The sequence below is a fragment of the Sus scrofa genome, chromosome 1 (genome assembly GCF_000003025.6).
Source record: "Sus scrofa isolate TJ Tabasco breed Duroc chromosome 1, Sscrofa11.1, whole genome shotgun sequence".
In the NCBI taxonomy this organism is placed as follows: Eukaryota; Metazoa; Chordata; class Mammalia; order Artiodactyla; family Suidae; genus Sus; species Sus scrofa.
This window is the reverse complement of record NC_010443.5, coordinates 221,034,850-221,052,465: the sequence shown is the minus strand read 5'-3', so window position 1 is coordinate 221,052,465 and position 17,616 is coordinate 221,034,850. Positions and strand designations below refer to the sequence as shown.

Sequence of the window (17,616 nt, the reverse complement as noted above, 5' to 3'; positions counted from 1 at the left end):
AGATACAGAGGGCCAGCTGTATTGACATTTCAGACTGGATAATTCTTTGTTGGGGAAGCTGAGACCGTGCTGTGTGCATTGTAGGATGCCGAGCAGCATCCCTGGCCTCTGCCCACTAGATGCCAGTAGCACCCCTTCTTCTAGTCATGATAACCAAAAATGTCCCCAGACTTTGCCAAATATCCCCTGAGGGCAAAATCACCCTCAGGTGAGAAGCAACACTAGCAGGTTAGTATTCCCAGACTAGTTTCTTACTATCTAATCTTCTATCTCCTGGCCAGTACATTAATTTTTTTTATTTCTCCAAACCAAATATTATTGGGACATCAAGTTGTTTCCTTGAAAAGTTAAAAACCATATAATATTTTATAAATCTAAATGAAATGGTCTTTGAAATATCCACATCTCCATTTCACTTTGTTAATGCAGCAAAATTATAAGGAAAATTTCAGATTGTTCACTAGCATTGTCACAGAGCATTTGTTTTTTGTTTCGTTTTGCCTTTTAGGGCTGCACCCACAGCATATGGAAATTTCCAGGCTAAGGGTCAAGCCAGAGCTGTAGCTGCTGGCCTACACCACAGGCATAGCCACAGCAACCTGGGATCCTAGCTGAGTCTGTGACCTATACCACAGCTCACGACAATGCCGGATCCTTAGCCCACGGAGAGAGGCCAGGAATCAAACCTGCATTCTCATGGATCCTAGTTGGGTTAATTACCACTGAGCCACCACAGGAACTCCACAGAGCACTTGTTTTATATGTTGCAAATATACAAATAAAGAGTAGAATCACTGTCACTTTGTTGATTTCAGCTTTTCCCCAAACCCATGGGAATTTGGTCTGGGCTTGGGTTATCTCTAGTAGTGCTGTCACATTTGGTGTTTGGTTACCCCAAATTGCAAACTGTACAAACCTGGTTGCAGAAGAGGAGAGGGAAGAGGGACTCTGACCCCTGATGTTCAGGAAGTAGGTTGGCCCAGAGATGATAGCAACCTGTGAAGCCATGTGGACCACTGTTAGAAGCTTGTCCCCTCAGCTTGAACACTGGTATAAATTCTGGGAGTTCTACCTCTTTGCTTCACTTCTGCCTTGCGTTTTATTTATTGTTCCATGCACAACTCACTCCCCACCCCTGTCCCCATAGACTGTGAGTGTTGTGGGAACAGCAGCTTTGTCTCCTTTGTTCACAATGCGTCTCCAGCTCCTAGTATGGTATCTAGAAAATAGTAAGTAAAGGGGGTCAGGGAGGAAGAGAAGGTATTAGTAAGATTGTTTTTTATTTTTATTTTTTGGGCCACACCCATGGCATATGGAAGTTCCCAGGCTGTGGGTCAAATCAAAACTACACCTGCGGGCCTATGCCACAGCAATGCCAGATCTGATCCGTGTCTGTGATCACCACACACACTTCACGCCAACGCCTGCGCCTTAACCCACTGAGCAGGGCCAGGGGTTGAACCCACAACCTCATGGATATTATTTGGGTTTGTTACTGCTGAACCACAGTGGGAACTCCCATAAGATTGTTTTTCAAAAATCAGTATTGATTATAAATATACATTAAATATAGGAATAATTTTTTAATTTGGTCTTCACGTCACACTTGGGTTTTATTACATTTTAACTTGTCCCCTTAAATTTACTCTCTTTCTCTACCTCGGTCTAATCTGCACACAGCTGTCAAGATGATCCTTGTTGAGCCTCTTAGCCACAAGCACAGGACCTGCATGCAGTCTGTCAGTGACTAAGTGGACGAGATTCTTCTGTTCCAGGACCCAGTCTGGTGCCCTCTTCTGTCCCCAGTCATCCTCCTTCTCCTAACCTTGTCTTTCCTTGAGCTGCACCAGCAGGCTCTGCCCTCACTCTTCTCCACCATCTACCTCTCTTTCCATTTCACTCTGTGATCACTTACCTTGTCTTCAAACTTCATCTCCTGGTTAACTCCATCCTTTTTTGATCATTTATTCATATACCATCAGATTATTCTTGTCAATAATATGCTTTTGTAGCTGACCCAAATTAGTGTTACGATTAGGGTGTTTGGCATTTATTTCATAGCTAGACTGTACCTCATTTTATTTCTTATAAATTCTTCCTCCTACTCTTTCCACTGACTAGGACCATTTTCTGCACCCAATTAAGCTTTCAATAAATGCTATATAATGAAGGTAGAGGTGGTGCCAGGAACAATCTCTACCACTGGATTTCCAGACATTCAGAAAATTCTTGTAAACACCAGGGACAGCCCTCTGATTCCAGACTATTTCATTGAGAGCTGTTACTTTCCAGATTCCAGTTGCAGATATAACCAGTGGATTTTGGCTTTGTATAAGCAGGCATAGCTCTTTAGTCCAAAAAGGCCTTTTAGGCAGTTAAGAGTCTCCTTTATAAGACACTTAAAGATTTTTTTAACTATTGTTTTTATGCTTCCTTAAGTATTCTCGAATTTATCAACTTTTTTTGTAATAAAAAGGTTTTAATGTAACATGTCCTTGTTATCATTAAACATTTTTCTTTGCAAGATCTGGTCGTAATATTTTTTGTTGGGGAGAAGACGACACTGGGAAAAGAGTGGTGTATCTATTAGAATTCAGTTGAGCTCCAAGTAACAGAGACCCAAAATAAACATTAGCTAAGCAAAACAGAAGTTTCTCTCTTATTTACACAGATATGTAGAAGTAGGCTTTCCAGGAATAGTGTAATTCTCTGATCCACAAAGCTGTTAGAGTTCCAGGTTCCTTCTAATATCTGTTCCTCCATCCTTAAGTGTGATTCCACAGTCCAAGATAGCAGCTCGTGTTCCAGTCATCACATCTGTATTCCAGGCAGCAGGATGGAGGAAGGAACAAGCAAGAAAGGATGTCAAACAACTATTCCTGTCTTTTAAGGGAGGGGGTTGCTGCATGACATATCTGCTTATGGCTATACAAAAGCAAAGTAGGCTGGGAAGATATGGTGTTTATATTTGCCAAGTTAAATATAGGGAGTTCTATGCGTGTGGAGGAACATGGTAACATATACTGAGGAACATATAGTTGTTATGGCTGCCTCATCCATCTCCCTGTCAAATAAGCTTTCTTGGAGTTTATTTCAGTACATTCTTTTTTCTTGCAAAACAGTGACTTCCTGTAATCCTATTTTTTAAAGATGAATGTCTACATATTGTAAAATTTATAAAAATGTGAAGAACATTAAAATCACCTATTATGTAATATAAAGATAATCACTGAAATAGCATTATGTAAGAAATGCTAATATAGAATAAGCAACTTCAGTCTACAGAATATTTAGATGTTTTTCTTTATATATTTTTTTTTTCTTTTTTTTTTTTCCTTTGTATGGCCACACCTGTGGCACATGGAAGTTCCTGGGTGGGGTCGAATTAGAGCTGCAGCTGTGGTCTTCATCACAGCTTGTGGCAACACTGGATCCTTAACCTACTAGACAAGGCCAGGGATTGAACCCGCATCCTCACAGAGACAGTGTTGGATCCTTAACCTTATAAGCCACAACAGGAACTCCTAGATATTTTTCAAAGTTTTATGTACATACTGTGTATTGTTATTCCTTTAGTAAACATTTTAAAACATCTTTGTTCACAGCATCTTGTTAACTCGTGTGTGTTTGGGAGGGAGAGCAAAGAAGGGACTTTTGAAAATTAAATTAGTTGCTCTCAAGATACAGTCTAGTATAAAGAGGAAAGACAAACGTATAAAAGTCAGGGCCCTATAAGTGCCTTATTTGTGTCAGTGTATATAAAGGTACCCTAGAAACCAAAGATAAAATAATTATGACACTAATTTAGCTGTAGAATAATTTGTGCTGTGGATAATTGTAAAAATGACACATTGAGAAAGTATCTTGCTTTTTTAGTTAGAATGAAATTTCAGTTAGAAGTTCTTAGGACAGTGTGATTCAAGTGATATTAGGAAATAATCAAGCTTACCATAGTTAAATTCTAACCTCTCCAGATTCCCAGATTTAAAAGTCCAGAGTTCACTTTAGAATAATTCAGCATGACCTGTGCCTTTTGTGAACTTTAGAAATAACTAAAGATGGGCCAGTGGAGTTTCACTGAAAAATGTGATGTGTTTTATTTGCGTTTTAAATCCTGTTGTTAATGCATTCTTTAAAAAGTTTTTGAAGATAAATAAACTAAAATTAACCTTTCCCACTGAAAATGCCTAAGCGGGAAAATACGCAGAAAAACCTAAGAGCTACACCAAAATATTAACAATTGCCACTAGATGGTGAGATGGGAGTATATTTTTTTTCTTTAAATGATCTGTACATAACATTCTTTCTTAAAATTTGTAGTTGCTTTATAGTATATTAGTTTCAGGTGTGCAGCATAGTGATTTTTAACACGCATGTACTACTTTTGTAACTGGAAAAAGGTGCTTTTCAACAAAATTTTTTTAAAGAAATCGTCATTAATGGCAGAGGCTCGGCTGAGATTCCTATTAAAGGACAGCTCGTTGCTGGTTTTGAGCCGAACTGGGAAAGTTTCCTGCCTGCTCTGGAACCCATGCGGCAGGGCTGTGAGAACCTGCGGGGAACAGAGGGGTGGATTGTGCCTCCGACTTCCTCAGGTGACTAGGGGCTGAGGCCGCTTAGTTTCCACACGAGAACACACACTCTTTCATGAAGAAGGGACTGGTGCAGCAAACACAGAGCCTCTCTGTGGAGACGCTTAAACTGCTGGCTTTATTTTGACTCCTGGCAAAACTGGCAAGAAGAACGCACATTTTCAAAAGCTCCCGGCTTCCTGTTTGCAGGCAGAAAGCAGGGGATGCCTAGCGCCTGAGTGTGCGGGGGTGGGGTCAGCGTGGCGGAGACCTCATTGGTGAGGACCCAGCCTATGGCATGTGTGCGTGGCTGCCGGCCAAGTTTCCCCGAATGTCCAACCTCCTTCCCTGCGGAGGTAGAGAGCCTGGGCCCGGGAGCTGGAGTGCAGGCAACGGGGAGGGCCGAAGGGTATACTGCGGGCGCAAGGTAGGTGTTCGGCCGGGGGTGGAGGGTGGCGGGCGGGTGGCGGGGGCCTCGGGCAGGACTGATCCCCGAGGCGTGCGCCAGCAGGCAGGCGGCTGGAGCAGTGGCCGGGAGGATTTGACCGACCCAGCATAGAATCAACCCGCACGGGTGAAAGCTGCAGTTTTCCTTTGCTTGTGGAATTTCAGACAGCACTGGAAACAGGTCTGGCCGCATATTTTGAGTGAGTGTGTTGTCCATGTGGAGTTAAAAGGAAAGAAGGGAGGACACGTTCTGTTACCATGAGCACAAGTTTTTGCGCAGCGCTCATCGGCTCGCCCTTAGACTAGAAAATGAGTGGTGCTGAGCACCTCTTTGAAATAGAATTCTTTTCCCACGTGGTTTAGAATTGAAATCTAGTGCCCAAATTCTAACAGCTAGAATGATTTAATGTTTTAAATGAGGACATGATGAATACATAACCTTTTTATTCCTCTACTTGGCTTTTTTTTTTTTTTTTTTTTTTGTACTTTTCTTTCCAACATTTCGGAGGGAAGAGGGGGGATGGAGGCGAAAGATTTACTCAGTGTTCACACTATCACGTGTTGCATTTAGCACTGTTGAGGGTGGGAAGCACAAGCCAGCAGCCAAAATTGTTGGAAGGACCTGGACCTTGACAGCAGTCAGGTGGGTTTTTATACCTAGGATAGTGGCAGGGGTACAGATAGCTTGCATTTTCCCTTATTACTTAGGGGTTCTTAGCATAGCTCCCAAATGCAGATCTTGTTATTATGACTCTAGGAAAACACATTACTTAATCCTACAATTTAAACAAACAAAAATGACCTTGGTTTTCAAATTGAAATGCACAACTCAGGTCAGCAGCAAGATCTGTGCCTTAAAAGGTTCTTGTTTCCTTTTCTAAATGTTTGGTTTAGTCAAAAGTAGCATTTACTGAATGCCACATGATCCAGTATTTGGAGGATAGGTTTGACTTTATTTTCATTCTCCTTTGCATCTGTTTGGATCCATCAGAGATGCAAAATGGTATTCTTGGAATAGTGAATGTTTTGTCCAGAAGTCAAAGAGGGGAACAGTTTTCCTCTGGTGGGATAGTTTGGTTTTGTTTTTAAAAGGGAAGACACACGAGTTCCCGTTGTGGCGCAGCAGAAAAGAATCTGACTAGGAACTGTGAGGTTACAGGTTCCATCCCTGGCCTTGCTCAGTGGGTTAAGGATCTGGCGTTGCCGTGAGCTGTGGTGTGGGTCGCATATGCAGCTCAGATCTGCCGTTGCTATGGCTGTGGCATAGGCCAGCAGCCGTAGCTTCAATTTAACCCCTAGCCTAGGAACCTCCATATCCCATGGGTGCAGCCCTAAAAAAGCCAAAAAAAAAAAAAAAAGGAGAGGGGGGACACAAAGTATAGTTGAAGTCTGTCTTCCAGCTGGTGTCTCCCCCCCCCCCATTAGAAATGGCCACCATTTAGAAAGCCTGGGTGGGCGTTCCCACTGAGGCACAAGGGGATCGGTGGCGTCTCCAGAGTGCTGGGACACAGATCAATCCCAGGCTGGCACAGTGGCTTAAGGATCTGGTGTTGCCACAACCGTGATATAGGTCACAACTGTGACTCAGATCTGATCCCTGGTCCAGGAACTCCATATGTCTCGAGGTGGCCAAAAGAAGAGGCTGGGTGGTCTGCCAATGAGCAGTAGGTGGGAGAACTCCTGTCCAGGCTTCCTGGACCTGCGCTGACTTGGTGTGTTATTTTAAAACTTTTTGCTTTTTGTGCCTCAGAGTACACTTTATGAAAAAAGAATCCTAATGACTGTTATCTACACTTCAAGGGACTGTAGACAACAAAAGAAATTATCTATTTGAAAATGCTTTCAAGTCTTTTTCATGCATTCTTTTAAAAAATGAAGTATTTAGTATGGAATTATTATATGTCTGTCTCTTAAAAATCATTTTCTCTTTGCATTCATCTAACAACCTTTTGATTTAAATACTTGTATTTCCATTTTTACTCAGGGGAAACTGAAGTTCCTAGAAGTGTATTAACTCTCCCACACAGTTGCTAAGTTGTAGATTCAGGATTAGAACATAGGTGGTAAACTTGTATGTCATAAATCTGCTCATCACACTGCAACATACACAAATATTAGTTTTTACCATTATGTGTGACATTATAATACTCTATTTCTTAGGAAAAACAGATGATGTTAATATTTTCTTCTCTCTCTCTTAGGAAAAGCAGATGACGTTCTGAATGGAGATCATGACAGGGAACAGAAAGATCCTTATTTTGTGGAGACTCCCTATGGTTATCAACTAGACTTAGATTTCCTCAAATACGTAGATGACATACAGAAAGGAAACACCATCAGGAAAGTGAACATCCAGAAGAGACGAAAGCCATCAGTGCCATGCCCAGAAATCAGGGCCACACCTAGTCAGCAAGGTGTATGGACTTCCACGGAATCCCTCTCATCGTCCAACAGTGATGACAACAAGCAGTGCCCCAGCTTCCTCCTAGCCAGAAGCCAAGTTACATCAACTCCAGTCCCAAGGCCACTTGCCCCTCTGGAAACCTCACCCACTTTTCTTACCATCCCAGAAAGTCGACAACTGCCACCACCCTCGCCACAACTCCCAAAGCACAACCTTCATGTCACCAAGACTCTGATGGAGACCCGGAGAAGACTTGAACAGGAGAGAGTCACCATGCAGATAGCACCTAGTGAGTTCCGAAGGCCCAGGCTGGCCAGTTTCGGAGGCATGGGCTCCACGAGCTCCCTCTCCTCCTTTATGGGTTCTGGAAACCACAATAACAACATGTACCAGCTTCAGAACGGATACCAAGGCAACGGGGATTATGGTGGCTATGCCCCAGCTCCTGCCACCACTTCCTCCATGGGGAGCTCCATCCGCCACAGCCCTCTGAGCTCAGGGATCTCCACTCCAGTGACCAACGTGAGCCCCATGCACCTGCAGCACATCCGTGAGCAGATGGCCATTGCTCTGAAACGCCTGAAGGAGCTAGAAGAGCAGGTGCGAACCATCCCTGTGCTCCAGGTAAAGATCTCTGTCTTGCAAGAGGAGAAAAGGCAGTTGGCTTCACAGCTGAAAAACCAAAGAGCTGCATCCCAGAATGATGTCTGTGGTGTGAGAAAGCGTTCCTACAGTGCTGGGAACGCATCCCAGCTAGAACAGCTCTCCAGGACCAGGAGAAGTGGTGGGGAGTTATACATTGACTATGAGGAGGAAGAGATGGAGAGTGTGGAGCAGAGCACACAGAGGATAAAGGAGTTCCGGCAGCTCACAGCAGACATGCAAGCCCTGGAGCAGAAGATCCAGGATAGCAGCTATGAGGCTTCCTCAGAGGTCAGGGAGAACGGGGAGTGTCGACCTCGAGAATGCCGGTCTGTGGCTGTGGGCGCCAACGAGAACATGGACGACATTGTCGTGTATCACAGGGGTGCCAGGTCTTGTAAGGATGCCTCTGTAGGGACAGTCACTGAGACAAGGAATTCTGGGGTCAGCGTGACAGAGGCCATGCTTGGAGTGACCACTGAAGCTGACAAGGAAATTGAGCTACAGCAGCAAACCATAGAAGCCTTAAAGGAAAAGATCTACCGCCTGGAAGTGCAGCTGAAAGAAACCACCCATGACCGGGAGATGACTAAACTCAAGCAAGAGCTGCAAGCTGCTGGATCGAGGAAAAAAGTTGACAAAGCCGTGATGGCCCAGCCACTTGTTTTCAGCAAGATGGTGGAGGCGGTGGTACTGACGAGAGACCAGATGACTGGCAGTCACGTGGACGTGGTTGACACATGTGTGGGGACCTGCGTACAGACAAATAGCTTGGGCATCTCCTGCCAGCCCGATTGTGAGGATAAAGTGGTGGGGCCTGAGCTGCCCATGAATTGGTGGATTGTTAAGGAAAGGGTGGAAACGCAGGACCGATGTTCTGGGCGGTCTGTGGAGATGTGCGACAAGAGCGTGGGTGTGGACATCAGTGTCTGTGAAACAGGCAGCAACACAGAGGAGTCCGTGAACGACCTGGCACTCCTCAAGACCAACCTGAATCTCAAAGAAGTGCGCTCCATCGGCTGTGGAGACTGTTCCGTCGATGTGACTGTCTCCTCTCCAAAGGAGTGCGCCTCCCGGAGTGTGAACACGGAGGCTGTCAGCCAGGTGGAGGCTGCTGTCATGGCAGTGCCTCGTACTATGAGCCAGCACACCAGTACAGCTCTAGAACAGGTGAACCAGTTCACCAACACTGAGACGGCCACCCTTATAGATTCCTGCACCAACACTTCCCTCAGCACCTCAGACAAGCAGACCAGCACCTGGACTGTGGAGATGCGGACGGTGGCCATCGGAGAAGGCCGCGTCAAGGACGTCAGCTCCGCCAAGACACGGTCCATCGGAGTTGGAACGGTGCTGTCTGGCAATGCTGGGTTTGACAGACCGTCAGCTGTAAAGACCAAAGAGTCTGGCGTGGGGCAGATCAGTATTAACGACAACTACCTAGTTGGTCTCAAAATGAGGACCATAGCTTGTGGTCCTCCCCAGTTGACGGTGCGGCTGACAGGCAGCCGGAGGAGTGTAGGTGTTGGGGATGAACCTGTAGGAGAGTTGGTGGAGAGCTTCCAGCCCCAAGCTCTGCCGGGAACGGTGACAGGCTTGGATCATTACATCGAACGTGTCCAGAAGTTGCTGGCAGAACAGCAGGCGTTGCTGGCTGAGAACTATAGTGAATTGGCAGAGGCTTTTGGGGAACCTCACTCGCAGATTGGCTCCCTCAACTCCCAGCTCATCAGCACCCTGTCATCCATCAACTCTGTCATGAAATCTGCAAGCGCTGAAGAGCTCAGGCCCCCTGACTTCCTGAAAACCAGCCTGGGTAAGGTCACAGGTAGGTGGCACTCCTGAGGGTGAGGAAGGATGGGCCCAGTGGAAATCTAGGAGGTAGAGATTGTTTTCAAACCCCTGGAGCCATTTTTCTGGAGCCCTGGAGAAAGCTCTAGAATGGTAATTGGTAGGCGAAAACTAAGACTCTAAATCCATAAGTAGTTTGCCTGATTCTCATTGTCTGATAGTTTCATTGGTGCTGGCTAGGGACTAAGGCTCGTAGAAGAAACTAGTGTTGGAACTGTTTTCTGGGGCTGCTGCTTCAGTAGATTCTTTCAGTTATTTACCTGCTCATTTTTTACAGGAAGGCCTGCAAAAAAAATTGCTGCACTGTTTGTAACCACAATGACCAGTATATTATCAATCAGAATACTGGTAGGAGTGTTTCTAATCGGTTAGCTCAGCAACTAATGATTAAATTCCTGCTCCGTTTCAAGCATAAGTATAGGTGCCTGTTCTCATGGTGCTTACATTCCAGTTGGGGCACAGACAGTAAACAGTGTACCTAAAATGTCAGGAGGTGATGTATGCTGCGAGGAACAGTGGGTGGTGGTGGAAAGGTGGGGCCTGTTGGAGATGGTGTGGTCCAGGAAGGCCTCTCTGATTAGGGTCCCTGAGCCAGAGCTCTGAGGGAAGGGAGCTCTTTCCCACTGTTCATTTTGTTAGGTGCTTACATTTTAAATTTTTGTCTATTTTCCCTTATTCATTGGGATTCCTGTTCACCCCTGCTTTTCTTGAAATTGAGACGAATAATGGAAAAATTAACGTAGAAAATTTGGTGACACGTGCCGTTTCCCAAGAGCCTCACTAAAATGAGTTCCCTTGTTATCAGTTGCATGTGGTTCTAATTGAGCATATTATCCTACAATTGGATTCCATTCCTGGCTTTCCACCTGAGGAAGGAAGGTCACCTTTCTTTATACTTCATTGTGAAATGGGCATTCAGAGGATGTTCATCCTGTCAGGTTGTCAGTGTGTTCATCCTTAACCTGCAGTGAGCAGAGTGGCTTTTGTCATCCTTGAGGTGGTGCTTCTAGCATGTCCAGTGCCGTTTCTTTTGTTGATGTAAGGAACTATGAGGTTTGGAAAGCTAATAAAAACTCTCTACTCTGACCAAATGCTACACCTAAGATGAATTAAAATGTTTCACATGATTGGTATAGTATGCATTAAATTTAATTTCATCTGAAAACATACCATAGAGGCTTTACGTGAACAAACAAAAATTTCAACTACTTTGTTTCCCTTTACAGATAGCCAAAAGGGCAATGGTTTAAAAAAAAAAAAAGACAAATAGATTATTTTTATATATTCCACAGTTTCACCTGCAAACCTGAATTAGTGTTAGTTTTTAGTAACTGTGCTGTGGAACAGATGGCTTATTGTGGAAGAAAAAAATGAACATGAGAGTGACAGCTGATGTGTGACAGATTTTTGCCTTTTGGAATCAAAGGAGTCTAATAAATGTGCAGGGGAGTCATTTTGGAGTAAAGAGGATTAAAAGGTTGTATGGACTGACGCAGGGTCTTAAGTAACTAATAATATGTCTTTCCACTTCCTTGTTAAACATCATGATGTCAGATGTTGAAGTCAAAACGAAAGTCTTAAATACCTCCAGACACAGATGGTCCTGTGGATCATCCGTTGTAAGAGCATTTTCCTGCCAGCCTTCCTCCCTCCTCCCCAAACCAGGGTTTCTATTTCACATTCTTGCCAAAAATATTCAGCTGTGCCCTTGGAGTAATTCTGCCTGACACCCTGAGCATCAAGACCAGGGATGAGGTTTTGCCTGGCTGTGTTACAGTGTTTTTTGGTCTATTTCCAGTCACACTGACATTCCAGACATCACTGTTTAGATCTGACCCTACAAATGAACACCTAATTCATCAGCTAAAATGAACAAGACCTACGGTATTCATGGACAAAAGTATAAATATTTTTTGTAGCACTTATTTGATCATAGTGGCAGCTCCCTCTCAGGGCTTGCAAGAACAACTTTAATGTATCTCTGTAATTCTCATCATATTTGTATTTTGCTTTAAAGTTCTAGTGAAGGAATTAGGTTAGGAACTCAACCCAGGGCATTGAACTTGTGTGATCTGGTGTCTTTTCTATGGGCTGGAAAGGAAAGTAGCTTCATACAGTAAAGACTGTCAACCTCTGTGGGCTGTGAGGGGTGAAGATGTGTCAGAAGGCACTCTGGCTTACTGCGCACGCTGTGCAGTAAGAGTGAGGAAGAGTGCTCACATACAATCTAGAATACACTTGTGTGTGTGCCGAAAGGAAGTGCAGTCTGGGAAGGTATTCATTTCAGACTTTCTTCCCCAAATCAAATGGTAGGAAATGTGAATTCGACGTCACCAAAAAGAGCATATACATGATCCCTTATGTGAACCTAGTATTTTAGTTTAAAAATTTAAGTTTGGGCACCAGACTAGGTCGGTATTCTGGGTTCGAATTCCTTCTCTGGCACTAGGACAGGTTGTCTTTGTTCCCTCACAGGGTTGAAAGGAAGATTTTGTGAGTTAATGTGAGTAAAGCATTTGGAGTAATCTGCAGCACAGAGTATAAATGCTCAAAAAATGCTGGCTGTCATTGCTGTTAACTGTTTCTCATACTGCAAGAAATGGAGCTGTAGATCTAGAGCAAATTGCCAGACAAAAATGCCACAGAGAGTTGTGTGTGTTTGCTTTTTTTTTTTTTTTTTTTTTTTTTTTGCTTTTTAGTGCCACACCCAGGGCATATGGAAGTTCCCAGGCTAGGGGTTGAATTACAGCTGCAGCTGCCACCACAGCCACACAGAATCTGAGCCACGTCTGCAACCTACACCACAGCTCACAGCAACGCCAGGGATCTAACCCACATCCTCAGGGATTTACTAGTCAAGTTCTTAACTCACTGAGCCACAGCGGGAACTCCAGTTTTGTGTTTTTAATGCAAATTTTTATCTTCATGACTCTGGCTTCCCCCACCCCCTAATTATTACACCTCCCTAGCTAACAGTTTTATCAAGGTAAAGAAATACAAAGATAAAAATGGGAAAGCACAAAAGGAGTAGAATAAATTTTCAATTCAGATTCTTTGGGAATCTGTGTCAAAGCTGAAAACCACACCTCAAATTAAATTAGGTGTGTGTTAGTACTCAACCCAGAGAATTCTCGTCACTCTTCCTAGGGTTGAAGATTTGAGGGTATCACTTTTTAGTATGCAAAAGAGCATTATTTTTAGCAGCATAATAATAATACCTAACACCTCTTTTCAGTTTCTTGTTGTTGTAACTGGAATACACGCTCTCATAACAAATTAATAGTTCATAAGAACATAAAATTCTGAGAGCCCCCCTCACGTGCTCATGGTGTGACTCCTGTGTGTTTGGTATGTATGAGTGTGAGGGGCTATATTTCAGAGACATTCTTTTTGGACAATATTTTGAATCATACTTATTCTCCTATGTTTTTTTCCCGTGAAACATCACCAACATTTTTTCAGAACGTAAGAGATAATGTCACGGAGTTCCCGTGGTAGCGCAGTGGTTAACGAATCTGACTGGGAACCGTGAGGTTGCAGGTTCGATCCCTGGCCTCGCTCAGGATCCAGCGTTGCTGTGAGCTGTGGTGTAGGTTGCAGACGTGGCTCGGATCCTGCGTTGCTGTGGCTCTGGCGTAGGCCAGCGGCTATAGCTGCGAATCGACCCCTAGCCTGGGAACCTCCATATGCCGCAGGAGCGGCCCAAGAAATGGCAAAAAAAAGACAAAAAGAAAAAAAAAAAGAGATAATGTCAGAGTTGTGATGCAGCTGGAGTTTGGTGGAGACCAAAGGTGATCTGTCAAGTACTTTTTAATTCCTGGTAATTTCATGTATTTAATATTTTCTTCATTGACTTAAAAAATTAAGAGAAAGTAAGTTTCTGTCCTCACAGAAACCTCGGGGATAGAAATGTTTATTCTTTCTGTAAATCAGTTGGATTGTTTTGGTTTGAGGAGTGGATCAATATTTCTTTTTTTCTTTTCCTTTTCCCCTCTGGAAAGAGGGCAGAGGAGAGAGAAAATTCTAGACAAATGATTTGCCGTTACAAACACTCTAAAAATATTTAACTGTCTCTGAGCAAATAACAAACAAAACTATCTGTAACAGTGGAACTTAACTGCCTGCCACATGATTTATATAAAACTCATCACTCATACTCAAATAAAAGAACTGCTTTTTAAATCAGCTTCCATATTTGCACTCTTAGTTGTCTTGGGTTTGCTTAAAAAAATTTATGAACTTGAAGTCATTCCCATGACTGTGAAAGCAATTTTGTAGACAGAGGTCCGAGTCAAAGCAAAAGCAGGGAAAAGAGTCCTTGCTACAAAATACCATTTCTAGTTTGTTTTCTTAGTTCAAATCATATACTGTTTACTTGTCCTAGTACCTTTTATTAAATTCAAAATTTTTCTTTCAATAAGTGCTATAAGAGCATCGAATAATCCAAACCAAATGTTTGTGGAACCCTAGAGTATATGATGGCATGAAGTCATTGAAAGTCTGTTGACCAGGAGGTTAGAAATGCTGACTTCCCGTACTGGCTGCCCAGGAACTTGCTGTAACACTTTAGGGGAGTTTGAGCTGCTGTGTCCTCCTGTGTCATGAGAGGGTAGGATTAGATTTGTCTTGCTTAGGGTCCTTTCAGCAGAATTATTCTATAAAAGTAACTCTTAACCAGGCTGCCCATCAGATTCATCTGGGAAACTTTTTTCCACAAGTCATGGGTTTTCTGCTGCCACCCACTGCTACCACCAACCACTTAACAGGCACTCTCAGGCCCTGTTTCAAGGAAATAGTGTTGGAATAAACAGCCTCGAAACAAGTCTTTTGTTGTTGTTGTTGTTGTTGCTATTTCTTGGGCCGCTTCCGCGGCATATGGAGGTTCCCAGGCTAGGGGTCCAATCGGAGCTGTAGCCACTGGCCTACGCCAGAGCCACAGCAACGCGGGATCCGAGCCGCGTCTGCAACCTACACCACAGCTCACGACAACGCCGGATCATCAACCCACTGAGCAAGGGCAGGGACCGAACCTGCAACCTCATGGTTCCTAGTCGGATTCGTTAACCACTGCGCCACGACGGGAACTCCGAAACAAGTCTTATTCACCTGGGCTCCACAGCTTCATGGACCATTTTCTGTTTGGAATTTTTGTGAAGGAAGTGCACATTTTTTATAGGATTCTCAAAAAATATAGTTGATCCTCAGAGACTGATTACAGACCTTGGGGGAAAACACTTCAGCCCTGAGGAACATCTTTTACAAAGATTTAAAATCTGTCCACCACCTTTGCGAGCCCTTCAGTTGAATGAAAATCTTGTTTGAAAATCTTCCTTTTTAAACCAATGCTTTATCATTTTAAATGAGTATTGTAAAGTAAATGTCTGCACTTTGGGGAAAGATGCAAGTTTACTTTGACACTTTGAATGAATCTCTAAAGTATTTCTGGCGAAGGCATGGAGATGGGTGGTTTTTGAGGACAGAAATGGCTTTCAGTTTCTGGATGTCCAGTCATAAACAATAAAGGGAATTGTTGGTATCGAAAGATGGTTACAACTGTTTTTCCTACAGTCAGCAAGTCGTTCATACCTCAGTAAAGACATTTAAAGTCTGCTCTTTCCCCATCTCTCTTCAGGTCCCTTAGTAGCTATGCATTCATTGTCAACTATATGCAAAGTGTGGGTGCGAAACAGAGGTATAAAATGGTATAAGCCCTGAAAAATTTGCAGTCCAGTTGGGAAGCCAAGACACATATACGAGAAGTATGAATGGTAACCTATGAGGGTATATATTAGCCACTAAATAATATGAAAATAAAAGTGCTTGAAGAATTCAGCTGCAGTCTAAGCTTTCTTACATTTAGGGAGGAGATGAGCTCAGCGTGGAGAGGACGACCTTAGCTTTATCTGGAAGAACGCAGAGCATATCTGCTTAACCCAAGTTGAGTTTATGCAGCCTGTCAGTGTGGGTTTTCTGGGTCAAGTCCTGGGATGGTGTATAATTAAATGTGGGTGGGGTTTGGGTGAGGGAGAATCTGATTCTTAATCCACACTAGCATTTTAATTTCTAAGTACACTTTAGATACATTCAGGACAGCTGTCTGGTATGTTCCCAGGGAAATAGTAAAATGGCCCTAGAAATTACTACACTGTGGCTCTTACCATTTAGTGACTTGATGTTGGTGGCCACATGCACTGATATTCAGGCAGGGTTCTGAGAGGTGAGCCTACAAACAGACAGGGATTGTCCTCTCTCCTCCATCAAAGCTGTATACTTTCCCCCTAAAAGTAATATATACAAATAAAGAAGATGATCCTTTATGAAAATCTCTACTATCTGTTCCCCAAACCAGCATGTGGGCTGAAAGGGGTGAACTTATGCTCAAGCCCTTTTCCTTATGGAAAAACTAGAAGTAGTTTTATATACTTTTGGAAAATGCCTAAATGATTGAATGGTCTCCATTATGACTCAGAAATTTCAGTCCTACCTTTTTTTGACAAGTAAGCTAGATGTTCTTTCAAGATAAAAGTCAGAATGTTTAACTGAAAATTTGTCACAACATAGTTAATTAGCTGGCCACACTGTTCATCACTGTGTTTTCAGAAAGCACTGGCATTATATATAAAAAATATGAGTTAACATACCACAAGATTTGTGGTACATAAACAGAACAACTTTTAAAATCCATTTTAATAAATTTTTTAAAAGTCTATTTTCTGACAAATTTAGAAACACATCGCTATATACCAACAACTAATACCCATTCTGGATGGATAAGTATCACGGAGGAAACTGGAGAAGGTGATCTCTTTGAAAACTCCAGCTCTATTTTTCATTGACTTTTTTTTTTTTTTTTTTTTTGGTCTTTTTTGTCTTTTTAGGGCCGCATCCATGGCATATGGAGGTTCCCAGGCTAGGGGTCTAATCGGAGTTGTAGCCGCTGGCCTAGGCCAGAGCCACAGCAAAGCCAGATCCAAGCCACGTCTGCAACCTACACCACAGCTCACAGCAATGCCGGATCCTTAACCCGCTGAGCAAGGCCAGGGATCAAACCCGCAACCTCATGGTTCCTAGTCGGATTCATTTCGCCTGTGCCATGATGGGATCTGCCTGATTTTTTTTTTTTTTAATATAAACTAGTTTGCTTTATCATGTTTTTCCTTTAACATTTCTAAAGTCAAACACATGAGATTTTCCTTTTAAGTTATTTTTCATTATAGTTTGCCTTAGCTAGCAGTATAATTATCCATATATTAAATGCTCAATGTACTTTAGAATTAGAAGTAATACTTCAAGGGTGCTCTTATTTTCCAGAACACTGAGATTTCTATCATTTGCTGTCTTTTAGTATCACTAATCTGGTCAAGTCGTAAAACAAAGCTCATGCTTTATTGGCATTTATGGTCATTGTAAGTTTGAATTAATGTTGGAAGACTGCACAGTTGCCCACTCCCCCATTACTCTCTCCCCAGTGGTGCCTTCAGAAACCATTGCCCCCCCCAGGTGGGAGTTTTGAGCAGTGCGGCCAGAGTGCCAGAATCCTGAAGGTGTTTGGTGATTATTCTTGTTTTTATGCTTATTGTTTGTGGAGCATTTACTGTTTGTTAAGGATTTCTGCCATTAGTGGTCTAGGGCTGCTAACCAAACTACCAGTAAATTCCTAATAATTAATTCACATGGTGCCAGTTGATGGAGTGAAATCAG

At 43.1% G+C, this 17,616-nt stretch overlaps 1 protein-coding gene across 25 annotated transcripts in view; it reads left to right on the top strand.

The window, feature by feature from the left end:
* Positions 1–17,616, top strand: part of KANK1 (KN motif and ankyrin repeat domains 1) — a 203,834-nt gene that overhangs the window by 166,410 nt on the left and 19,808 nt on the right. For 17 of the 25 annotated variants that reach the window (XM_021064459.1, XM_021064463.1, XM_021064415.1 and 14 more), the window contains one exon: positions 7,220–9,892. In XM_021064459.1, the coding sequence (XP_020920118.1) occupies positions 7,220–9,892 (2,673 nt within the window). Of the gene's footprint in view, positions 1–4,539; positions 4,999–5,062; positions 5,200–7,219; positions 9,893–17,616 lie in introns of those variants that run through there. The other 8 variants (XM_021064530.1, XM_021064505.1, XM_021064452.1 and 5 more) reach the window with 6 other exon arrangements.